At 43.7% G+C, this 26874-nt stretch overlaps 1 protein-coding gene across 2 annotated transcripts in view; it reads right to left on the bottom strand.

The window, feature by feature from the left end:
- The window catches only part of pcxb (pyruvate carboxylase b), a 393092-nt gene that overhangs the window by 13824 nt on the left and 352394 nt on the right, over positions 1-26874 (bottom strand). For both annotated transcript variants that reach the window (XM_017414395.3, XM_025005546.2), the window contains exons 20-24: positions 22799-22956; positions 21674-21760; positions 11233-11412; positions 5724-5898; positions 5022-5095 (exon numbers count right to left, since the gene is read on the bottom strand). In XM_017414395.3, the coding sequence (XP_017269884.1) occupies positions 5022-5095; positions 5724-5898; positions 11233-11412; positions 21674-21760; positions 22799-22956 (674 nt within the window). The remainder of the gene's footprint in view (positions 1-5021; positions 5096-5723; positions 5899-11232; positions 11413-21673; positions 21761-22798; positions 22957-26874) is intronic.

The following is a 26874-nucleotide window of genomic DNA, read 5'->3' as shown; positions in this document are numbered from 1 at the left end:
GCAGGAGTAGAGAAAAACTTAGTAGATCCCATGTGCTTTATGCGAAGTTGAGCTGGGTAAATCAGCGCATATTCCATCTCTTTTTCTCGCAGAGCCCGTTTCACGTCTCGGAATGCATCTCTCCTACGTTGCAGCTCAGCGCTGTAATCCGGGTAGAACGCAATTTTCTTATTCTGGAACATCATCTCATCCTTGCTTCTGGCCAGTCGGAGAATTTTTTCTTTATCTCTGTAGTTCAGGAGCTTAGCGATAATGGGGCGAGGTCTGTCGGATCTCTTACCGATGCGGTGTGCTCTCTCCAGGATGATAGGCGAAGAGAAGTTTTCGGCCCCAAGGATCTGAGGTATAGTCTTCTCCAGAAATCCTACCGCGTCTTGGCCTTCAGCTTGCTCCGGTATGTTTAAGACTCTGATGTTCGATCTCCTACTGCGATTTTCCAGTTCGTCCATCTTGTCTTTGAGGCCTGTTACCAGCTTTTCCATTTTTCCAACGCGATCTCGCGCCTCTTTAATGTCGTCCTCATTTGCGCCCACCCGTGATTCAATCTCTTCGACCTGCTCTGCCAATGTAGATAAAGATGTCTCTATTTTCGTTAGGGTTGCTTGTATATCGGTTGTTTTCTTGTCAATGTGTGTTGTGAGCTCGTCCTTAGTTTCCTGGATAGCCTGCAGTAGCGTGGAAAGCGTTGTCTCTTTTTCTCCGTCCGCCATGTTTTTTGTGGTTGTAGCTAGTCGGGAGGTCTGAGCCGTGGTTTTCTTTCGTTTTTCTTGTCGAAAATTATAGCTTGCCATATGAAAAAAAAAAAATATATATATATCTCCAGTGTTCTTGACACTTATATATAAACAGAAGTCATGAGAGAATTTCAGGATAAAGTAGCTACTGGAGTTCACCACCGAGAGCTCACGGAAACACGTCTGCTCCGCTCCTCTGCATCCGCGATCTCCCACTTCCAGTTGTAAGTCAACGTTTTGTTTATCCGTACTTCTTTTAAACTCTTCTTCTACTGCACTTCCTGCTCTCTATCAATGCCTGCTGGCGAGGAGGGGAACTGCAGGGAAGAGGAGCACGTTTTAATAAATCTTTCCGTTTTATTCTCGACCGCGCTCCTGCGGAAGTTCTGATACGGTAGCAGCAAAGTGGCTTTTCTTGGTGTTTAAACGTCAAGAACTTCCTTTAAGGGACTTTATTTTCAGATAAAGAGGTTCTGAAGCGTCTCAGTTTGTTTTTCTATCACTTTACTTCCATGTAGCTGTAGCTATACGTGCTAATATTCAGCGTTTCTTCTCAGGTGTGATTAAACCATCCTGATCGAGGAGTAAACTGTGCTGTTTTTGCAGGATTTGGGCTGCAGTTGCACCGGAAACCATCTTGCTATGAGAAAAAACATCCTGACTGGAAGCAGGTCCAATAATTAACACAACTCAACCTCCATTTTTATAAAACATGACTCGATCGCTTCAAAACCAGCGCAGGAAATAACAATCTCAGTGTCTTTAATGACAGAATTTGTATCCGTTTATCAGCCAAAACTATCAGAACATGTTGCTGTAACGACCGGCAGAGGATAATAATAATTACAAGGCTCAAAAAGATGTATTTTATTAAAAAAAAAACAAGCTGGTGGCAGAGTCATATGATCCTTTAGTCCCAACGACAGCAATAAAAAAAACAGACCTGTTCTTAAATCTTTCAGCTAAAAAAGCGATGTCAGAAATATGTTAAAAACCCTTCAATTGCACGCATAATAAGACAACACCCCAAGCTTTCATAGGCAGGCAGTAATATCGTATACCACGCTGTGACTGAAGGAAGAATTAATGGTATTAAGAGATAAATCCAGTCCAACCTTTACTGTGTTGAAGGAATCTGAAGGGAGAGGCCCGGTTTACGACAAACAGATTTAATAAGCTGCTGTTAGGGTGGGGGGTCTGTCCGTCCACAGAGTCAATACTAAATTAACACCATCAGCTCAGCGGGGGGGGGTTTTCTTTCATAATAACAAAGCAACAGAGTGCACGTTCCTAATAAAAAAGAATCAATTAACACCAGGCAGAAACAGATGCACGGAAATAAAGCAGTAATTAAACACGGCTGCCTTTGGCCACTCTGAGTCTGCGTCAGTCAAACTGCTCTGAATCAGAAAAAATAAATGAAATAATGAAAAGGAAAAGCGTGTGGGAGGAAGAGCTTTCTGATGAATGATGCGTTGCTGGAATAATACCTGCTGGTGGTGAAAAGACGAGTCAGAGTTTCATTTTACCGTACGAAGGGTTATCTGCGCACAAAGGAGCTTTTAAAAGAAAATCTAACCGGTGAAAACAAACTTTATCCTGTTTGCGGGTTTTGCAGAACTCTAAAGCTCCAAAAAAAAAGTGGTTTTAAAAATTATATTTCAAAAATCACACTGTATTCATCTTTGTATCAAGTTCCACTTTATGTCTGAAGGATTTCTTCATCAAGAGCCACAAAGTGGAAAATCTGCACCCCAGTAACACGGAAGTCCTCTTCATACACAGATATCTATCACTGATGGTCCAGGTCTACCAAAGCCCTGCTTAGGAAGTGGGACATTTAGCTCTTTAAACTATCTCAGTTTGGAGAAACAAAAATTTAATTTTCACCAGAGAGAAAGGCCAAAAACCAGAGAGGATACTTCCTGTCTTAAAACAACTTCAACCTGAAATCGTGCTTTATCAGAAAACGACTTTATAAACATTTACATTGCAGTTAATTTGACATTACATGGTTATTCCCAGCAGGAAGTGCTACAGCTAGCTGCAGATGACACAATCTGTGCTTGCAAACAATCAGCTTCTATGTGAATAACCAATCAGTGCAGAACTGATGACAAAACAAAAGATATTAGATGTAGTTTTTACATGAAGTAGGATAACAATCGTCTTTGACCGGACTGATGAGCTGAAGGCTAGTCCGAGTACGGCCAAGGCCAAAGGTCAACGCTCTCTCTTTAAACTGTGGTCGTTCAGTGAGAACCCCGCTTCCAAAGAGCAGAACTACCTCTTTAATGAGTGCATTACGTCAGAGGTCCCTAAACCCCGGGCCGCGGATCATTTGGTACCGGCCGCACAAAAAGAATAATTAACTTACAGTATTTTCGGAGTCTGGAGGACATTTATTTTGAAATTCTCTCCACTCCATCCGTCTATGACTCCCTCTTGATGCGTGTCAGAACGCTTATCAGGGTCACGTGATCCGTTACCGTTAAAAACAAACCAACAAGCAGCAAAACGAGTAAAAAACATCTCTGGAAGCCCTAGATGGGACCGTCTGGTTACTGAGAAACAGGCTCAGGGCTCCCACTGATTCAGTGTTATGGTGAGTTTATATTTGTGGTGTCTCTTATTTTGAAGGGCATGTTTAAACACAGAGAACATCAGGGGGAGGAGAGGCTGTTATTCATGTTGATAACGCACCTAACAAAGCTACGAGGACACGTTGGGTTTACGTTTATTATGTTTTTAAAAAATACCCCCGTTTTCATGCCGCTCGTCTCGTTTTATTTTGTTGTATTTATCCGCCACACCTTTGAAGGCCGGTCCGTGAAAATACCGTCTGATAATGAACCGGTCGGGGACGGCTGGTTTACGTAACACCTGGAACCCTGCGACGCCAGAGAACGGAGCGGTCCAGAACTGGGAAAAGCGACGCGATTCGACCGGATCAGCCGCCACGGCGCCGAACACAGAAACTCCCGTGGAGCGCAGCAGGGCGGGCGCTTCGGGCCCCTCCGAGGTCGACCTCGCTGCTTCAGCCATGTTCGTCTGCTTCCACCAGCTCCTCACACTTCATGTCGCAGGTTAGAGCCAATTATAGGAGCATGTTGGATAACCGCAGCCTTTCGTTTGAGCCCATCAAGCTGCTGACAATAAGAAACCCAAAGCAGCTGCTGTACGGAGGGAAGGGGGGGGATCCGGAGAAGAGCAGGACTTTTTGTCTTCCATGAAACCCCGGGACGCACTCAGTCATCTGAAGTTTCTGTGATCTGCAGCAGAGGTTACCGCAGGTCGTCTCTCTGGATTTCAGCACTTTAAGTTTTGTTCATCAAACTGTTTTCTGCTGTCAGTCCTCTGAAACGCCCCCCTCCCCCACTGGGCTGCGCTCTCTGGATTAAAAACAGCCCCGTTCTGAGACAAACCTTCAGTCATCAACACTTCTGCTGACGGTAAACCTCAGCTGTGGATTCAGCTCAGGTAAAAACCACAATGTTGGATCTAATCAGCTGTAAAATCTGCTGTTTTGTTGTTAAATTAATTTACAAGCAGAGGATTTTTACTTTAACTCTATTCCTTGTTGAAGCAGGAGGATTTTGGTGTGAAATTTTTGCTTTTTTTAATCTACTTTCAGACACCATGCAACATAAACCTGTTCCTTTGGAGCAGAAGACTCAAACTGAACAGTAAAATGCTCAGAAATTATGTTTTTTTTTTTGTTTTTATATGTTATTAGTCGCACCAACCCTCAGCTCTCTGCTGCGACGGAAAAACTTTTTTTTTAAACTCTAAGCTTCTTCTGCCATATTTGTTTTACCTGCAGACTAATGTAGGTCCGTCACGCGAGTCAAGCTTCAACTTGGCTTTCAGCGGCTTCAGCCGAGTGTTTTGTTTACATTGAGCGCGTACCCGCATTTCAGAACAGCTTATCGGTGTGTCCTGAAAACTACTGGAGTGAACGCTTTCAAACTGTTCAGGAAAATCCTTTTTTAGGTTTGATGTCATACCATGAGTGTATTTTCAGTAAATAACTGATTAAAGGTCTTCAATAGTCTCAGAGACAGAGGAAGTTGCTTCTTAAATGTAACCTGGAGTTAAAACGAAGTTGTAAATCTGCCTGTTAGGATCATAAAAAGCTAAACAACGGGAAAAAACTCCTGTTTCAATGATCGAAACGCCAAATGGAACAAAAAGATCGGACAAATTTACGTTTCAAATAAGCTAAGTCATAACCGTCGCATCAAATACGCAAAAAAAATCCCGAAAATATTCAATTAATTTGTGTACCTCAAACTCTTCTGCGATCTTGGGTCCGTCCAGGAACAGCCTGGTGCTGAGACAGTCCACCGGGCCGAAGTTGGCTGTAAAACAAGCAGATGAAACGAAACGTCCCGTCAGAACGAGGTCAAGCTTACGCCCCCTCCGTCCTCCCACAAACACCTGAAAACGGAGCTCGTTTTTTCCAGAAAAGGACCTTTTTCTTTCATTTAGATCTGTGCCAAGATCAGCTGCAGTCCAGTCAGAAAGAAAGCAAAACAAGAGCTGAAAAAGTGGAATGAAGTCCCGTTTCAGGACAAAATATGGGCTGTAAAAAAAATAAAAAAGGCCTGTTAGGTTTATGGTTGTGTAGATCTTTAACTCGAGTAATGAAGAAAAGGCTGCATGCTGATTAAACCTCCTCACAGAGGGGCAACTTGACCAGTTTATAGCCACCAATAAAGCTCGAGTTCATCCTGGAGTCTGCTTCAGTCAGATTTCTCAGAAGCCTTCAGAATTCAATCTTATGCATCAGCCCCGCATTGACTGATTACTCCTTTCAGTGCCCATAAAACGGCAACCTATTAAAAACATTTCCACCGAGTGGTTCAGTTTCGAGCTACAGTAATACCAACGAAGAATGAGTCAGAACAAATTCCCCAAATATGTTTAAACCAACATCAATAATGCACAAAAAGCTAAAAATGTCAGAATCCTTTTTTGCCCACTCACCGGTGAACTCCTTGAACTCCTGGAACACTTTGGGGTACATGGCGGCAGACATCACGTCCTCCGGGGTGATTTCGTTACCGTGGGCGGCCCGAAGCCCCTCCTCCAGAGACTTGAAGTCCATCGGAGGCAGAGAGGCTCCGGGGCGACCCTCGACGCGTGGAAGAGACTTCAGCACCTGGGGTGGAGGGGGGGAAAAAGAGGCGGGGGATCAGACGGGACGGAGACACAAAACGCATCCATATGAAAGGACATCTGAGTGAATCTTCCCCATTTGTGACGTCCTGGTGGGAGGTGAGGCTTCAGAAAAAGAAGTGATGCTGAATCACTTTGTGCTTCAAAGCTCTACACGTGGATAAAAGCTGGAACCCATTAAAGCATCAAACTGAAGCTTTAATGGTTGATTTTGGGGGTGAGAGAAGAAAAGGAGCAGAGTAGACGATGTACAAGACCCGACGGAGAGAAGAGCATCGAATCAGACGGAGAATAAAAAGTATTTTAATTCAATCTCGCTCGAACTCTCGGAGGCGTTTCCACAATTCGATCAGCCCGTCTCCGCTAACTGCTGCGTTTAAGGTCATTAGCTGAGTGTTAATGCTTCGTAAACAGCGACGCCGAGCAGGTGCCGTGTGGTCCAGCTGGAACCAACAGCTGCCGGCTTCTGCTCAGAAACAACCACAGATGGCTGAGGGTTCACGGAGGTGAGGGAAGGCAGAAGACTCCATCGTCCTTCTGTAAGAGGCAAATACTTTTAAATGCACCAGCAGCTGAAGTCCAAGAGGACACCATCGTAGCTCAAACGTCGGCCGCGCAGTCAGTTGGGTCATTTATCGTCACTGGAATATTAACGAAGCAAACGACTGGAAAAACAATCATAGCATGAACTGCGTTCTACTGGTTTAGACAATGGTGGTCAACAGGGCTGCACAATATGTCAAATTCATTGTCAACGCAATATCGATGTCATGGACTGCAATAAATCATGGCTCGGTATATTTCAAGCAGCATCCGTTTATGTTCTGCAGGCTAATGATAGATTTGTTAATCCAACAGACTCACTGGCCTGGACGTCCACACCTGGTTTAAATGATGGTGACAGAAAGGAAAGTAGAGTGCCTTCTCCGGGTCGGGGAAGATGTCCTTCCTGCCCCATGTGGAGGAGTTTAAGTATCTCGGGGTTTTGTTCACGAATGAGGGGGAAAAATGGAGCGGGAGATCGACAGGCGGATTGGTGCAGCGTCTGCAGTGAAGCAGGCGCTGTACCGATCTGTCATGGTGAAAAGAGAGCTGAGCCAAAAAGCGAAGCTCTCGATTTACCGGTCGATCTACGTTCCTACCCTCATCTATGGTCACGAGCTTTGGGTAGTGACCGAAAGAACGAGATCGCGAATACAAGCGGCTGAAATGAGTTTCCTCCGCAGGGTGTCTGGGCTCTCCCTTAGAGATCGGGTGAGAAGTTCGGTCGTCCGGGAGGGACTCAGAGTAGAGCCGCTGCTCCTCCACGTCGAGAGGAGCCAGCTGAGGTGGCTCGGGCATCTGGTGAGGATGCCTCCTGGACGCCTCCCTGGTGACGTCCCACCGAGAGGAGGCCCCGGGGAAGACCCAGGACACGCTGGAGGGACTATGTTTCTCGGTTGGCCTGGGAACGCCTTGGGATTCTGGCCCAAGTGGCTGAGGAGAGGGAAGTCTGGGTCTCCCTGCGTAGGCTGCTACCGGAAGAAGATGGATGGATGGATGGAGAAAGGAAAGCGAGGAAGACTATTTTCCAATAATATCGCACATTGCGAGTTCTTCTAATATCCTGCAGTCCTGGTGGTCAAGATCCAAAAACAGACATTTGGGATTGAGGACCAGGACTGCCCGCCCCTGGCTTAAATAAATGTATGACTGATGATCGAACCTCTGGTCTGAGACTCGTTTGTGTGTCCGTCTTTTCTGCAACATCAAAGATTCAGTAATTCAACGAAGCGGAATAAACACTAAATACATGGTTTCTCAACATCTGACTCTTTATCCGAGCCACAAAATCGTTGTTTTTTTGTAAAAACGCGTCGAAGTGGAAGCCGCTGCGACGCGGCGACGTGTTATTTATCCACGCAGCTGGAGGAACGAGACGCCCCTGTTTCGGTTTTAATTCTCCAAAATGAAGTGCGTTTTAAGCAGAAGTAGCCTGTTTGCTCTGCGCTTTGAAGATGTTGTGAAATATGCAAAAAGGAAGACTTGAGCACACCTATGAAGCTCTGCGTGAGGGTAAGAATTAGCATTAAAACAAAAACTGTCGCTAATCGTCACCCCGAGCTCACACTCTTTTGTTAATTTTGCCTTTGAGTGGCGCAGGGTTATTTAGATAAAACCTCCCCACATGATCCCGTTTCCCGAGTTTAATACAGCGCCGGTGTGCGCGCGCGCGCTCGCTGGATCATATCTTTACGAGCACCTCGTGGAAATACGCAGACAAAGGGCTCGACGTGGCGCTATTAGTCACAGGTCTAACGGTTCAAAGATAGCAGAGTCATTTGTGTTGCGGAGAGAGTCCCTGCTCATTAACGGCGGCGCCTCTGAGAGCGTCTTACACCTTTCAGCCGCTTGATTCTTTTAAAAGAGTGAGACATGGGCGGAGTGAGGCGGTGTAATGAAACTCAGAATAAAAGTTATGTAAATCAGTTCCTTGGACTCAGAGCGGACCCGGAGATAAGACGTCACAATTAGATTTGTTTGAAACAAGCCGATTCCTTGTTAAGTGCAAATGGAAGCAGAAACTCGATGCACTAATACAAGTTATGAATTTAAGTGTTTGCATAATGATTGTTTAAACCCATCTGGGGGATGAGTGAGCGACTTACCCTCGGATTTAATAATATAGTCGTGCTTTAAAGTTTTAAACCACCTCTGATTTTTATAAAATTTGCTTCCGAGAAGCCGGACTTTTCTTGTCCTCTTTTAAAGCGGTCCTGATCGTTGGTTCTCTGGGACTTTAAAGACTTTGGCTGCTTTTTCACTCATTTTATGACCATGTCAGCAAATTATGCAAAGTGTGTGTGTGTGTTTTAATAAAGTGGACAAGTAGACAGCAGGAGAAAGTTTAGAGTAATTTTTTCTCCTGCAGCAGATGAGCTCGGTCTGAAAATCCTGACTTAAAGAAAAAAACCAGCAAAGATCCAACGAGATCTGAGAGATCCATCATCAACTTTATGACCTAGCATTTCTTGAAGGAATGCATATCGCCCTTCACGTTTTAAACTGAGATCATCTGATGGTGAGGCTAAAAACAAAAAGCCATTTTGGTCAAACCTCGTAAGTAACATTTTGTGTAAACTGACGCGACATCCTGCAGGATGTGTTCGCCCTCAGAGGACGTGCTGAGGACGACTCTCAGCTACAACCACACCAAGTTTCAGCTCCGTCTCTGTAAAACTGATTCACTTAGCTGCGGTGGCCATCTTGACTCCGTCCGACGACAAACGGACAAAAACATCGTCGCCCGTTTGTTAAGTTGTTGGTGCAACAAACTGTTTTCTTTGTTCTTTTCCACAAATTCAAGTAAATAAATACCAGGATACTGGTAAAATCCCTAACTTAAAAGTACTAGTTGGCGGTAAACTTGCTAATTTATTTAGCTAGCTGGGAAGTAATGAGCTACTTTTTAATTTGCTAATATTTGGCAGTAAGGTAGCTAATTCTTTAGCTAGTTAGTAGCTAAAGATACGATTTAAAATGATTCCTTTAATTCAATTCTGCTTATAAATGATTGCTAAATACTTTAGCTAGTTTGTAGCCAAGAATCTTATGTAATTTGCTTTTTCTTTGCCAAGTTACGTCTCGACAAAACACTAATTCATTCCTTTTGTTTGGGAGTCTTTTTACGCCTGAATGATCTTTAGATCAGGGGTCTCCAATCCTGGTCCTCGAGGGCCACCATCCTGCATGTTTTCCTTGTTTCTCTGCTCCAACACACCTGATTCAGTGGTTAAATTACCTCTTCATGTTCTGCAGAAGCCTGTTAATTCAGATCAGGTGTGTTGGAGCAGAGGAACAAGTAAAACCTGCTGGATGGTGGCCCTCCAGGACCAGCATTGGAGACCACTGGTCTATAGATGGGACATAAGTGGTTTAACAAAAAGAAAACAAAATCCTTTAAAAACTGGTCAGATACTGAAATAAAAACTAGCTGAAAAAGTCAGAAATGTTCCCCAAAAAACTCTGAAAGACCTTCAGAAAGCAAATTCATCAAGAGCTTTAAAACACGACAAGAAATTCTGGTTTCTTGGAAGCGAAACAAAGAAATGAGCGACGATTCGAGCTTTTCCCCTGAGCTGTAGGTAAGATCGATTTAGAGGAACAACCTGACTTTTTTAACAAAAACTCTTGATTTGTCACCTTAAACATAAATGGTGTCATAAAAACTGAATAAACACCAAAGGGGGGATAAAACAAAAAGACCTTTAGCCTTCATGTGTGCATCAACTATAAGAAAACTGATTATTTACAGAAAACTGTTCAACCTGATTGGACCGTAACTTTACAAACACCGAGACAGATTCAGCGCCACCGAATACACGGGTCGCTAAAGGTCACCCTCGTAACCTGGAAAACCGTTTTTCTGTCAAAGCTAGAGCTAAACGACAAAACATTTGATCAAGTTAACGAGAACGAGGAGGAAAAGGTTGGCGGGATTCAGAAAAGGCAAACAAAGAAAGCCGGCGCTGTAACTGGACAGGTTTATATCACAGACATTTGGCAAATGATTCAGATTAATAAAGATGGATCGGACTTGGAAGGGGAAAATAGCTTTGCTGGAGGAAAACATTAAAATATTTCACTTTCTACAGAAACATAAGAGCATATTTAAACTGTTGGCAGCCGTAAGGACGGAAAAAATGGGTGACCTTTAAAAAAAAAAGAAAGATCTCGACAGATATTTTATATTTTACACGACCAGTCAGAGTGTGTGTCTGTCTTTGTGTGTGTGGATAGCATTTGATTAAGTCTTGTGGATAAAAAAATAAAAAATTAAACCTCTTTCTGTAAATGTCAAAAATCTGTCCAACGTTTTTTTTTTTTTTTTTGAGCAACGTGACACATTTGCCTTTATTCGTGCGCGCAGATCGAACAAGTTTCCTCAAAGAGACTCCGAGCTGACGGCTCCTGATGTGCTGGAGTCTCCGCGTGGCCGTTTGTAGCCGTGAAAAGAAAAGACAAGGAGATGAAAAGGAGAAGAAGAAGCAGGACACGGCAATTACACAGTGTTCATTTCTGCCTTCAACACCCTCCTCAAGAATCCCGACTGTCACACGAAACCAATAATTTGGCAGAATTCACGTCTTGATGTGTAAATTTTTATGCGGGCTCCTCACATGGCGCCTTCAAATTGGCTTTTTATTATATATTTCCTGAACTTTTGTTAACCGCTCGAACAATCTGATCATTTTATGAAAACCAAATTGATTTTTTTGGTCATTTTTATTGATTAACATTAAAAAAAAAAAAAAAAGAAAAGCCCAAAGTAGAGTACCTTGGATCTGAAGGGCTCGGGGAATCCTCCGTGTGGTATTCCGATGTATCCCTGCAGGAACTCCACCACGGACTGCGGGAAGGACAGCTCGTCCGCCCTCTCCTCCACCTCGGCTCTGGTCAGGTTGTTCTGCACCATGAACTGAGCCAGGTCCCCCACGATCTTAGAGGACGGCGTCACCTGAGGGAAAAGAAAGACGGCGTCAGTCGGCGCGGACGCTAAACATTTACTCAGGCCGCGAAGAGGTCGTTTGTTCCTCCGCTACACGACTTGTGTTCTCCGCTCACGCAAACAGAACCTCTCCCTCGGAGATGATACCGGAGACGTCGCCGCGGTTCTCAACAGTTTAATATTCCTTCCTACGAAAAAGTAGTTGCCGCAGCATCTGGCAGACGACATCATTTGTCTCTCTGTAGTCCTGCTGGGTGTTTTCCTGTCCGCCGCACGCAGGCAGGACCGAACACTCACAGCCGGCGACAGATTCCCGTATTAACGAAGATACCGTCGACAAAGATTTAGTACAGAGCGAACACGGAGAGAAAAGGTGTTTACATCCAGGCGGGCCCTTAAATCTCTTCGGTAAAACCGGAGAGAACCTGAAAGGGGAAGATAAAGGGTGCAGGAGAGATAAATTGCAATCGCATGTATTCCATCTTTATTTTTAATGGTATATCATTATGGTAATAGTGGTACCTATTAGCATAATGGTGATAAGTGGAGGGGTGGGGGGTTTTTTTTTTTTTTGGCCTGAAAATGAGACACCGATGCCAGCATCAATTAAAAACATTACTCTTCTGTTGCAACAACTGCAGAGTCAGATTTAAGACTTTCCTCTTTTTTGTTTTTACAAAATCAAGTTGCATGGATGCACAATCGTGCCATCGTCTCAAGTGTTGCAGATAAAAATTATTCTTGGACTTCTGGGCAGACTGATCATGCAAAGACCTTTACTGTCCAAGGAATATATAACAAAAACCCAAAATTATAGACATCTTATTTCAGAAAAGATGTGAAAGAGTCCAGCTGACCGCTAAAAAAGATGAACTGATGTGCTTGAAATCGTTATCTGGAACATTATCTTGTATTAGTGATGGTTGGCTCCAAATAAAAGCATGCAACCATCATTGCTTTGCAACCTGAATAGATTTCTGTATCATTAGGAACTTCAAGGCCAGAGGTCCGACCGCAGAGAGTCCGGCGGGTCGCCACCTGAGAAGAGCTCAATGCTGACAGTGGCTGGCTGAAAGTGCTTCGAAATGCACAGTGAGGCACAGACTTTTGGAAAGTGACCTTGTGACAAGAAGGAAAGAAAAAAAAACCCTGCTTCTGTCCAAGAAAAGCATGAAGGACAAAGTGAAACTCTGCAGGAGGACAAAGGGCTGGACGGCAGAGAACTATTTTCTCTGATCAGTCCTCCTGATTGTTTGGGACCTCTGGAAAATAATCTGTCCTGAGAAGAAAAAGGGAGCGCTGCTTTGAGCCTCGTGTTGACAGCGAAGCATCCTGCTATGATCCGTGTGTGTGTGTGTGTGTGTGTGTGTGTGTGTGTGTGTGTGTGAGACTGGTTGTTTGTCTCCTAAGGTCTCATTCACCGTTCTGACCGAAGAACTCGGCAACTTCTCCAATCAATTCAGGCAGTTTGATAATGATCAGAGTTTTCTTTCTCCAGCACATGGCAAAAAGAAAAACGCGTTCCTTGAAGAAACCACCGTCCTTCACCCTCGAGTTTCAGACTTCCATCATCTCGTGCTGAGAAACGGAGAAGTCGTTGCCGTTTATTGGTCACGCCTTTGAAACGATGTTCTGAGCAATGCCATGTGATCAGAGTGTGTCGTTAATAACTCTAAGCTACCACCACCTCAAACCTTGGCTCGATATCTGCAAAACTGACCGAGTTACAGTGGATTAGCTTAGCGGCCATCTTGCATTGGGTTAACTTCAAAAGTTAATCCATTGTCGATGCACGTCCGATGAGTACGTTCCGCAAGTTTCACTTAAATTCATCCAGCGGTTCAGGAGATGATTTGGTCACACACACACACACACGTCTGTCTCTCTACCTTTGCGGGGACTTTCCATTGACTTCCATACATTACTACAGCCTGACCCTAACCCTGACCATTATTAGTACATAGCTAACCCTAAACCAAACCTAAACTCAATTCACACCTTAGTCCTAAACCTAACCCCTAACCCAAAAACATCATTTTTGTGGGGACCAGGCTTTGGTCCCCACGAGGAGCAGTTGGTCCTCACAAGTTGGTATATGTTAGGAAAATTGTCCCCACAATGTAGCAAATACAAGTACGCACACACACACACACACAAAATATCATCCAGCTTCACCTTTCGGTGGCGGGAGATAATGAAGTGGCTCAAAGATTGTGATACTGAAACGTTGGACCTCCGGACCCCTCGTGGAAAACCCCCGTGGTCAAGCCTCCATAGGCGGGCAGATAAACAGAAATCAAATTACGATCAACTCCGAGCACCAACGTGACAAGAACCGATCACCATCAGTCAGGATTCAGCCCAGGAGTCGATATCCAGCATGTCAGAGAGATAAAGGCTTTTAAAACCCAGCGTCTGTGTCACCGCCAGGAGAAAAGATCAAATGGAGAACAGAGACACGAACCTCTGTTAAATTTTAAAAATCGTCCCATTTCCGGGACTTCCTAAGAGAGGGCGGGATCCTGTTTAAACCCAACCTTTAGATGATGAGCTGTGAACTTAAACACTGACAGCTGAGGGGCTGCAGAGAGGAAAGGGTCGCCTCAAACAAGACGGCGGGTTTTTCCTCCGGCTATTAGCGCCGTCTGAAAGACTGAGGAAGGAAGGAAAACCGACGAGGAATTCCCAAAACCTGGACACTCGTATCCGAGACGTGTCCTCAGCGAGGCATGAAGAGGACGCATCCCTCAGGGTTTTCTTCAATCCTCCAGGGTTTAGGTGCTTGTTACGAACAATAATATAAATATTTTCCGCTGAATGAGACAAGCGAGCGCTTCCTCAGCACCTGAAGCCCAGTTTGACTGGGTTTTTAAAGATGACGGTAGATTTCTTTAACAGAGAAATGTTTACAGACGAGCTTAAGAGATTTGAAATGGTTGCTGGAATCCCTGAGAAAGAGAAGGACAGAGACAGGGTGGGCATTAGGTTCCTGAACAAAACGCCGACAGGAAAAGTTTGAAATAAATGTGAAAGAATGAAGCATGAGCGTGCATCCCCAGTCTCTTGTATCTGTCGTTTTTCTCCCCGCGTTGCAAAGATTCAACCCTCATCCCATTAATCAACTTTATAAATGATCCGTCACCAAACACATTGACTTTTTACACTATTTTAGAATCACTTTAGTCCCATTTCTCTTTCCTGGAGCCCATTTGACAAATATTTTTTCTCCTCTCGAACCGCAGTAAGATCAAGAGTGTTAATATTTGTTGATGAATCACCCACCTCCGACTCTCTCTGGGTGAATTACATACAGAAGAAATAAAAAATAAAAATCATATCAGCTGAGAATGAGCTTCATATGATGTGTGAGCTTTTCAATAATTTCAGATGGGTATGGGGGGTAAATCACATCCCAGTCTGGTCGAAAAACTCCTCAGTTCTGGTGTGAAGAAAGAAGATACTAGTCTCCGTTTGAAAGTAAGGATTTTTAAAAACTATAAAACTTATTTTCTTTAAAAAGAACAAATGTTATGGAGCGTAAAGCCACTTTGCTGATGAACAAGAAAGGTTCAATCAGCTGGTTTGAGAAAAAAAATTAATCATAATTAAAAACAGATGAAAGTGTTCGAAACTAAAGTTAATAAATAAAGTGGCATGAAGGCAACATATCTAAAATGTATAAATGGTTTTGTAGGCGTTATTTTCTTCATGAAGAACACGTCAAAGCAAACTTTGTTAGGATTCATGTCATTTAAAAAAAAACTATTATTCTATTAGGAGTGGATAAAAAATTAAATAACTGACAGCGCAGTTTTCTCAACTTTATGTCAGCGTTCCTGTGCTAACGTGCTGAAATCAGACGTCCTAGAAGATCTAGTTTGTCCAAAGGTTGATTCAACTCTCAGTGGATCGATATTGGTTCTTTAAATGGTGGAAATCTGCTCTTGAATAGGTCCTGCTTGGAGCAGCTGTGCAAATACCTCCCGGATTCTCCAAACTGAGATCGCTCTGACTGCTGACAACCACTCAAACGACTAACCTTACCTTAAAATAATTCTTTCAATAAATCAAAGTTCTAAAGCGAAGTTAATGTTTGCCGTTCTCACCTTCATGTTTGACGAAATCGGCGCCTCAGTACTCGTCACACGTGATCTGGAGAGGCGGGGCTTGTGTCGGTTTGGGCAATCGTGCACTTCCTGGTTTAGGCTAGTTATCGCGCACGATAAGGCAGGAAGAGCAGCAGGACAAAATTTGCAAACAGGTTTGTTTTTACAGACAAGAAGTCCAACTGAACAAAAGATCATCCGATCACTGCGAATATCACAAACTTTAACAGAGAAGCAGAGGAGCTGAAACCGCAGAGTTGGGTTCGTGAAGATGTACTTCCTGTGCGGCTCTTCTTCTGGTGCATGTGCTGTGATGTAACCATCATCCGCTCAGTACAGATGCCTCTTATTGAAGAGGAGAACTGCAGGAGGCTTATCTTCTCTAAAGCACTGACTCGATAAGACAAATCTAGACATCCAACAAAACCTGGAAACTGAAGCTGGAACAGGTCTAACGCCCAGAGAGGCTGGTTCCAGTCCAAGTTTTAAGCCCCACCCCTTAATGTCACAGCCTTGACATTACACTTGGTAAAAAATAAAAATCACACACACACACATATATATATATATATATATATATATATATATATATGTGTGAGTTAAATACTTATCTTTCTGATTTCTGTTCAAACATTAAATTTTCTAATACAGTTTTCCGAATTTAGCTGTAATTATTTCTTGCCTTAAAGAAAAGCCATGTCACACTATCAGGGCCGCACCGAGGTCCGTACCTCAGTATATGCTGTGTATATTATAAAAAAATGAATCAAAACAAGGCTTTGGAACGGCGTGGTTCTCTGCGTAGCTCCACCAGTTTCCTGAGGGAGGCGCTGCCGATTCGGAAAACGGCTAAAGGGCGATTCCACCTAATTTTTCCCTCCCTTCAGCATCTTTAATCTCCTCTAGTTAAAAAACTACAACACCTAGACACTTCAAACCTGGACCAGATTATTCTGCACTGATTGTAGAACATTTAAAACCAACTGTGTGATCTGTGAAACCTTAATCTGATTTGTGAAACCTCAATAAAGGGCGATTTCAGCACTTTTTTTGCATCCGGACCACACTAGAACTGGTCCAGCTCCAAAACTACAACACCTCACTGGTATTTGATAAAAAGGTGAAATCTCTGCTAAAATCTTGTGTTTTGAATCAACATTCATATAAACGAATTCATGTCATTTCAGTGAGTCGTCATGGTTGTGCCCTGAGTCCTCTGTTGCTTCAGATGAGGCTGATCCCCATGGATTTACACACATTCAAGTCACTTGTTTTAAATAAATGCTTCTATTTTAATTCAGTTTTGGTCTTCATTATAACTGATGTGCAGGGGGATAATGAGTGGTTGACCTCAGGATTTTTTGAAGTCTGGCTACGGGCCTGGACACTATGACTGTGTGCTGGGGAGTAGGCGGGGCTTAAAGCTCCAGACTCTGGTCCCAAAAATACAACATGGCGGCGCCCTTAAAGTGGGACCTGCCACACTGACGCCGCAGTAACACTCGAGTATAAACTCTGCTCAAGTGCCTCTTTAAAGTCCAAATCTTCCTCTCTCCGTCTCCCCCATTAGCATCTCTCTCTCTCTAATTAACGAACAGCTCCCAGTAGGTGGACACGCATGACTCCACTCCCCCCCCCAGCAGCAGAAACTCGGTACAGCGGCGTGCGTGAGGGACAGAGTGTTTCTGTGCGAAAGAATGGCAGGGATTTTTTTGTGTGTGTGCTTGTATGCCTTTGTGACTTGTGTCGGTGTACTTTGCTCAAATTTGCTTCGAAACGCAACTCTATCCAAACCCAGGCTCCCCTAATGGGTAAAGGATTATATCACCCAGAACAGAGAGTGTCTGAGTGAGTGTGTGTGTGTGTGTGTAGGACGGGAGGCAAATAAAACACACACACAATAACACAAGCCAGCCAAGCCAGAAGCAGAGTGAAGAATGGTACCTGTCAGAAGGAGGAGAAAGGAGAGGAGTGATAACAAGAAGCTCAGGGAAGGAGAGGAGGAGGAGGGAAGAAATGATAGAAAGATTAGAGCTACATAAAGGAAGTCGAATCGAAACGAGAGAAGGTGGGAGCGATTGATGAAGAGAGAGATAAGACAAAATGAAAGTGGAGAGGGTGGGAGAGATGACAGGGGGGGCGACGATAAGGAGTTACAGGAAGAGTCGGGGGGAGAAATAAAGGGATGGACAGATCAGGCGAAGGGAGGAGAGGTGGAGGCAAACAGACGGGAGCAGTCGACATCTGCAGCCCCACAGGCAATACAAGACGTGCTCCACCTCCGAGTGGAAGAGAGAGTGGAGGTGAGCGAATACGTGCCTGTAATCGTAAAAGGAAAGTGACAGAGACGGCGAGAAAAGGCGAGAACAACCCCCCACAAAAAAAAACCAAAAACGAGACAAAAACAGATATTGACAAGCCTGCACGGCGACAGAGTCAACTGAGCGAAGAGGAGGAAAAACAAGTGTAAGTTAAAGACACAAAGTAGATAAATAGTGGGTTTTTTGGAGAGCTGGAAATCCTCCAAAGCTTCCCTTTTCAGCAAAACACAAGTCAATGCCAATTAATTTAGCGGCTGCCGCAGCATCCTTAACTCCGTCGGAAGATGATCCAGTTACAGCAGCACCTGTAGGCTTCGGCTCAGGTAGGTTCTGCTCGACAGGAAATACGCCTTCAAGCAAAAAGTGATACCGAGCAGCTTAAGAGCAAGAGGAGATGAGTTTGAACAATTATCCTCTGGCGACGAGGGGTTTGCCGAGCTCCGGCAACACGCTGTTCCAGAGGATATTTACAGCATTGTTGGAGATGCTCAAGAGGAAGGGACTAAAGTGACGAGATGAGAAAAGAAACTTTATTTATCTCAGTCCCTGTTGGTTTAAACAGGGTGTTCCTGAGTTAACAGCGTTTTCTTTTAGTCCACAGGAAGACGGAAACTAGCATCTCACCCGGCGCCTTTCATGCCAAAGTTTGAAAGGAAAATCTGAGTAAGTGTTGAAGGTGACTCTCAGCTACTGCCACACTGAATTTCAGCTGAATATCTGTGAAACTGACTGAGTTAAACACATTCAGTCTCGACTACGATATCGTCAGAGTCCTGATCTGAACCTTATACCCCTTTTACACCGGCTCTAATTCAGAAGTCCGGCTCGGCTCGATAAAGAATGCATCGCATTTCCACCGGCCAGTTTGGTCGGTAGCAGAGGAACGCCTCCTCGTGTTGCGGGGGGCGGGGCCGTGGCGCGGGGGGGTGCACTACCGAAACTTGGCGCCAGTTGTATAAACAACGAAAGCGCTATGGACAACGTTGGCCCTGTGTTGTTGCTGTTTTTTAAACTTCTGGGGATTCTCCTGAGACTTCAGGAAGAGAGGCGCAGTGGAAGAAATGCTCTGGAAGCCGCCATTGTTGCGCGGAGTTGGACGGCTGTTATCCGCCGGAGATTTCAGGCTTTACGGCGCCTTCAGCTGGGGGACAGACGGCAGAAACGTTGCAGGGTAAGCTAACGCTGTTGTTTATATTCCTACCGTTTGCTCTTTATGCTTGCATCTGGTCACACCCACGACCAATGAGTGAACAGGAGCTAAGCTTGTGTCGCCCACGAAGCAGGGCCGGCCCGGCTGGCCCGAGTCCGAAGCAGGGACCAAAGAAGCAGGGACCAGGCTCGAAAAAATGCCGGTGGAAACGAGCACAAAGCAAGCTGAGTAGAGTGGAGCCAGGAACTTTAGAGCCTGTGGAAAAGGGGCTTTTGACGGCGAGACGTTAAAAACCTCCACAGATGTTCGACCTAACGCCGAGCTTCTCCCTCGAAGGTCGATGAGCGACACATACACACGCGCCCCCTCCGGGAGTGAAAGAAACAGATTTTTAGTGTTGCCGTATCTTCCTGAACTCGTCCCTCGACGGCAGCAAGCAGCATGTCGAACATCCAACGGCGCTAATTGCGGTCGTAAACCGGCGTACGGCTGCATCATTAGGACAGTGAAACTTCCTCTCCGTGCTGATCAAAGACGCACTAATACGGATGAAAACCGAGGATAACTTCATTCCACTTTATCTTTATGAATAAACAAGTCCAGGCAGATTCTGTGAATTTGCGTCGGGTGATTAATTTGACGTACAGATCCGAAACCATGATTGTGCTAAAACTTGTTTGGGTTTATGGAGATTCACTTAAAACTAGCTAAATTTTACATTTATTATAACCAAAGGCATCATTTAAAATTAAAAAAATTAAAAAATGAGCTCATTTTTATTTACCCGGACGGGATGGATTTGAATATTCCAGGAAAACTCGAACAAGTGTTTCTGCTGAAAACGCTCGTCTGCAACAAGTAAAATATTAATTAGTTCATAACCTTTCCACAGAACCAAACTTCAAAAGATGTGAGTTATCACTTTAATTCAAAGCAGATTACTTTTATGCAAATGCTCCAGCAATCATTAAATGTTAAAGCTTTTGTTGGGAATAGTTCTTTTTTTTTGGTTCTTGAAGTTAAGTTATATAAACAAGCCTTTCTGACGGCTTGATCCGTCTCAGGCTGCTCCGAGCTTCAAAGTGGGAGCGAGATCACGCCTTGCAGGATGTACATCGGGAGGTTTTGCGTACCGCGGGGGGCTTTGTGTGGCCTGTCCCCTTTTTTTTCCCGTCTGCATCTCGTAAAGCAGTTCCCCCTCCAAGTTATAGACAGGCTGACAGTGTGAGAGACACTGCCATTGTCAAGCTAACAGGGTACAACAGAGAGCGCGGCGTCACCCGTAGGCACATCGAGCCAACATTGGCTTGTGCAGCGAAGCCCACAGAGTCTTAATTGAATTGACAGAGAACACGGGGGGAGAGAGTCGGGGGAAGTCGGGGAGAGAATTGATGAGGGAAGCAGAGACGGGGGGAAATGAAAGCAGGGAGAGGGGACCAGAGACTTAAATTTGAGGGAGACACACAAGGAGAATACAAAAAAAAACGAGAACAAGAGGCAGTGGAGGTGGTAAAATAAACAAGCTCCCATTGATTCCTGATGATGGGAAAAGAAATGGAATAAATAAGTGCGAAACAACGCAATAAAGGGCAGAAAGGTGCAAATAAATAAATAAATAAAATAAAGGAGAAGTGTGGGCTGGTAAAGAGAATGCAAATAGAGTAAAATAATTACAGGGTGAGTGTGAACATGGAAAAAAAGAGGAATGAATCTATTACCAGGGTGTGATGGTAAATAATGAAGGGAAGAAAACAAAGGATTTAATGAAAGATAATGAGAAACAGAAAGGCAGGCAGGAGGTAAATTCTGGGTGTGAATGAGTCTGTTGACTATAGAATTGGTAATGGAGCTCCTCTCCATGACTACGATTAATGTGCCCTTCAGGAAATCAGTCCGAAGCATCGTTCACTCCGAGCCGGAGCCGTCTGAAACCGTCCCGCTGAAAGTTCTCCAAAAACCACGAGTGACGGGATGAAGAAACCAGAGGCAGAAGAGGCAATGAAAGGGAGGCAGAAGTACAGCTGGAGGGAAATTCAAATGCGAGCACAGGCTTCCAGCATCCGTAGTTTCAGGTGCTGCACATCTCGTATCTTCACAGCAGAGCCAATTGCCTTCAGATGACCCCAAAGATAAAAGTCTAAGGGGGTCAGATCGGGAGACCTTGGGGGGCCATTCAACGACCAATCCACTTTCCAGGAAGTGGAGGTGGGAGAAAAGGGTTGCATTGGGAATCCAACACAATGGGAAGCACTTTGAACACATTTTATAAGTGCTGAGAAACTTGTAAATAACTCCTGAAAAAATAAAGTTACGTTAAAACCAAGCACACCGTTGTTTTTCTTGTGAAATTCCCAATAAGTTTGATGTGTCACATGACCCTCTTCCCATTGAGAAAACAAAAGTTGGATCCAAAATGGCCGCCATGGTCACCACCCATCTTGAAAAGTTTCCCCCCTCCCATCTACTAATGTGCCACAAACAGGAAGTTAATATCACCAACCATTCCAGTTTTATTAAGATGCATCCACAGAAATGGCCGACCCTGTATATTTTCTTCGCGATGCATTTAAGCGACGTTTAGAGGAAAAAATCAAAGTTTTCTGAAATAAACCAACAAATACGACCGGCTGCAGTTTTGTTCTGCAGGTGACTAAAAGCACGAAAGACCGGCGGAAGTTTTTGTCTCGTCTCACCTTGATGAGGTCTCCCAGCAGTTTGTTGGCTTCCACGTAAGCCTTCTTCACCTCCTTGAACTTGTTTCCCAGCCCCATGCTGTGAGCCTGCAACGAACGACAGCGGCGATGAGCAGGAAATAAAGCTTTCGTTGGGCCCCCGTTTGGGGGGCGGGGAGTCGAGGAACGCCGGCCGAGAGAATGGGTGCCAAAACCTTCGGGTTTGGTGAAACGCCAGATGGACTCATGGAGTCCAGGTACTTTCAACAACAAAAATGACTAAAACTCTGGAAAGTTACCTTTAAATTTATCCTTTAAACATACCATTGTGTTACTGAACAGTGTAGAAGCACTAAATGTGTAATAAAGCTGAAATAAATGTCATTAAAGTTATTAATAAAGAGCCTTTTGGTACAAATAACCTTCAATTTTTGCCATTTCTTTAAAGTCATATCAGTTGTTTTTATTTTAATGGTAAGTATTAAGAATAAACTAACAACACCAGGTAAAAAATATATTTTCTTTGTTATAAAAAGAACAATTTATAAAGACATGTCCACAAAAAAAAAAGCCTTGGGCGTAGTGGAAATTATACCAAAAATAAAATGTTAGTTATTTGTTTGTTTTCTTATTTATGTATTAAATAAATTGTAGACTTCACTACAAAATAAATACTTTATATAGTCACATAAATAATAAAACACGGGGCCAAAAAACAAAGAAAGAAACTAAACCCAATAAAAAAGATTTTAGTGTAGTGGGAATTTCACCAAAAAATGTTTATTTTTGTCTTTACTGACTTGTATATTTATGGATTTGTTTACTTTCTTGTAGATTTATCACATAAATTGTTGACTTTAATACAAAATAAAACACTTTAGATGTTCTTGAAAATAATATAAAACATGCAAATGAGTAAAAATTTAAAAAGACATTGGACAAGCCTTAGTTAATTTAGTGGGAATTTTACCAAAAATATCTCTGTTACATAAAGACTTTTAAGGAAAATACTTTATATATTCATGTAAATATTAATAATAAACAACAAAACAAGCAGTATTTAGTGTTACATTTAGCTAATACTATCATCAAGTCCACAACAATAAAATAATTAGAGTTTTTTTGAGTTCGGCGGCGGCGGCGTACCTGGAAGTGCAGGTTGGTGTACTGCCCTCCCGGGATCTCATTCTCGTACACGTCGGCGTTGCCCGACTTCATGGTGGCGGTGCAGTCGAACGGCGCGTACAGGCCCCTGGTCACCTCCCAGTACTCGCTGTAGTCGAACACTTTCTCCAGAGCGATGCCTGCGAACGCCGGAGAATAAAAAAAATTTTTTTTAAAACGACATGAAATCGATGGAAACCGCACGAGTCCGACTTGAAATCATCTCTCCGCTGTTATTCATCTGAAACCCAGTTTGATGCAGGAGTCGGTTTGGGTTGAAGACAGAGAATATCTCTATCGATGACCTGACCTGAGTTTAATACAAACACAGGCAGACGTTAGAAATCACCGATTGACAATTCTGCTTTGAAGCCAAAACTAATTTTCCCCAAGTCTGTTTTTTTTTTTCTTCTATGATTGATTTTGGCTCTAAAACCAAAAAGAGAATAAACTGATTTTACAGACAAGAGTGTAGGATTAAGAAATACTGCAGACCGCAGCTTTTATAGTCTAAACTAATTCTTCGTTTCTGTCCCAACGTGTCGTTTCGTTTCTGCGGGATGGAAACCAAAGTGGCAGCTTGCCTATCACCCGAGTTTATCGCCACATTTACATACTTGCCAACTGTCCCTCATTGGGCGGGACAGTCCCGCATTTAGCCCCCCCCCCAGTCCTTTGTCCCGCATCACCCTGTGCGGGACAGCCAAAAGTCCCGCATTTGGCCCTCACACGCCACACTTTGTATTTCTCACGCAAGAAAAACACACGCACACAGCCTTTTTGTCACTTTAACGCTATGTTTAGCAAGTTTTCAGATCCCTCTAGCATTTTTTTTAAAGCGACTAGCGACAAATCTAGTGACTTTGCCAGCTAAATGTGAGAAAACACTCATTCTGCAGCGTACTGTAAGCCCCGCCCACTTCCCCAAGCACTGACAGCTGTCAATCTAACAGCAGAGAGGAGACCTGCCCCTTCGAGCACGATTGTTTTCATATGAGTCGTGTTGTCATCTGATGACAGAGAGCTAAAGATGGAGAGGCAGAAAGATAAAGATGTAGGTGTAACAATTATGGGCTAGGCAGCTAACTGCGGCTACAAAAGCAGCATCAGAAGAGGGTTCTTTAAGGAGCCTGAGGTGTGAATGAAAACACGAAGCAATGGTTTTAGTTTGTGTGTATATATTGTGAATTTAAAGGGAATAAACAAACAACAACAAACAGTTACAAACACACAGTGAGAGACAAGTTATTTCAAAAATAAATTCAAAGATCATAGGTCTCTTCTTTCTTCTAGCTCGCCATCCTTGGACTCAGAGGAGGATCTGATCCATCATATAAAAAAAACCCGACCTTCATGAAGTGGGGCACCAAACTGCAATCAGCTGGGACAGTCTTGATGACGCCCAGGTAACAACACCAACGGTTCAAACGAAAGATCAAATCAGTGGAGTCAGAGATTTTGGGTGAATTGTTCTCAGCAAGATGCCACACACCCAGCCACAATCACAGTGGAACACGTTCCAACTGCGCTGGAGGTGGAGCTTTAATTAAGGTGGAAAGGTTGGGGGGATAACAGGAAGTAGGTCCGCCAAAATAAAAGTCTAACTAATTATCTAATTAAGGGTTACATAGGCATGAAAGAAAGCTTTTCAACGTGGTTGAAAGACAGCAGGAAGTTCTGTCTGAGCATCAAGAGGAGGCCTGGAAATGTTCAGGTTAGCTAAAGCTACTAATTCCTAATAAATAAGTTACAGCTATTTACTGATCAGTATTTACAATCTAACAGCTGAGAGGATGGAGAGAAAGATCAAAACTTGAGAGCTCTGATCTTAAGCAACTATGACATGTGTTTAATTCAAATTAATTCATCAGAATTCAGGAAAATCCTGTTGAATCTATGATCTGCTCTAAAGCACCGGTCCCTCCTGCAACAACACACCCCCACAGCATGATGCTGCCACCGCCGTGCTTCACAGTTTACCTCCAACTGTTGTTACGGTCAAACAGTTCAGATGTAGTTTCGTCAGACCACAGGACACGTCTCCGTAAAGTAACGTCTTTGTCCTTTTGTGCGTTTAGAAACCATAATCTGTCTTTTTTTATGTTACTTTCAGCTCCTGTTGGTCCAGGACTCTGAGGACCACAGAAACCGTCTCCTTCCTGAGCGTCACGATGGCAGGACGTCCCCGTGGCGTTCGGACTTCCTGTTTGAACAGATGACCCTTCAGGAATTATACGAAAGGATCAGCCAGAGCTGAGGAGGTCGGCGGTTCTCTTCCTGATATCTTGTTCAGTTTTCCACCTGATGTCACACAAAGCGGCGGCGTGTTCAAGGTGTGCCTCCAGGTGTACCTCAAATGTTGTCAGCTAACCAATCAAAAGAGTCCAAAGCTATGACATCATCATCATCATCATCATCATCTGGGCTTTCCCGGATAGTTTAAAGGCAGACCAATCTTAGTGTATGTAAACTCATGACATTGAAGAGGGAAATTAAAAATTATCTCTCATTATTCAAGAATTTAGCAAATAAAAGTAATTTTGGGAACCTTACCTGACCTAAAACAGGAAATGTTTAGTCTTTTTTTACGATGTATGTAAACATCTGGATTAAACGGTGAATTCAAGTTTTGACCAAATAAACGTAAGACATCTAAATCATTCCTCTGTTTCCAAAATGACTGAAATATTTATATAATTTTGCATGAACCTTTACACCCAGACCTGAAACGGATGTTTTGAGGACACTGTAAAAAGGCGGCATTCGTAAAATTCTCGCACATTTCCAGATTTCTTTCCCAGACGGCGTTTCGTGGTTGAAAATGAAGACCCGAGTTCCTGCAGAGGGAATCATTTCGCCGTGGGGGGGTGATCGATAAAATGCCCCCCTCCAATCACGGTGACCTAGATGTGCGGCTGCAGCTCGCAGCCGACGGATGACAAACAGTCTCGATGACAAATCAAGCTGGAATCAAATAAATGCTAATAATTGTCCATTATGCTGCATCTGGTCACATTCAGATTTACAATGAGTCTTAATTATGGCGGTAGGTGACATTAAAAAGGTTACAGCTGTGGAGGAAAATTAACCTCTCCTCATTCGGACAACTTTGAGCGGCTGAGATCACAGTGAGCACAGATTCATAGAAATATTAGCAGGTTTAACTTTATTTTAAATATACAGTAATAAAATTTACTGCACACAACCGTAATATTACAGACACACGTTGATATGAGGTAAAGAGGAGGAAAAAACTATTTCAACACAAAGGAGGCAAGTTAAAAGAGTCAACTATAAGAAGCTTTAAATGATAGTTCAGATCTGCTGAAAGGTTATGAACCGTTTATATCTTACCTGCTGTAGATAGCTCTTTAAATGGCTTCAGTTTTGAGAAACAGAATTTATTCTATCTGAAATTGGAGTTGTTTTAAGACGACGGCGGTCTGCTTTGGTCTTGGCTCTGCTCGGACTAGCAGTTAGCTCAGATGTGGGCACCCCTGGTCCTGGAGGGCCACCATCCTGCATGTTTTACTTGTTCCTCAGCTCCAACACCTGATTTAAATCAATGGGTGAGAGGTTCCGGTTCCGGTTTCAACCGAATGGCCGCTTAAGAAGAGCGCTCCTCCTTAAAGATTTTAGAAAACCCCTGCAACCTATTATAACTACTCAGAAACTTTATTGCAAGATAGCAAGCGCAGGACAGGATGGAAACAAGAGAAAGAAACAAGAAAAATGCTCCAAACGCGTCGGACTGTGATGACGAACCGCAGCAAACGGCTGGCCATGCTAGCATGGTTAGCCATGCTAACACTAAAGACGGACTCGGAAAACCAAAAGGTAACGAAAAACCCAGAGTTAACCTCGAAATGATCCTACGTGAAGTACAAGAGTTTAGACAAGAAAACAAACAACATCTAGATGTTATAAGAGAGGATATTAACAAAGCGAACCAACGAATCGAGGAGGCCGAGGGGCGCGTTGTGGCAATGGAGGCGAAGCTAAACACGGTGGAGCTAGCAGTGAGAAGCATGCTAACAACGCTGATTCAACACGAAGAT

This window comes from Kryptolebias marmoratus, linkage group LG7, assembly GCF_001649575.2.
Source record: "Kryptolebias marmoratus isolate JLee-2015 linkage group LG7, ASM164957v2, whole genome shotgun sequence".
In the NCBI taxonomy this organism is placed as follows: Eukaryota; Metazoa; Chordata; class Actinopteri; order Cyprinodontiformes; family Rivulidae; genus Kryptolebias; species Kryptolebias marmoratus.
This window is presented reverse-complemented; position numbering and strand designations above follow the sequence as displayed.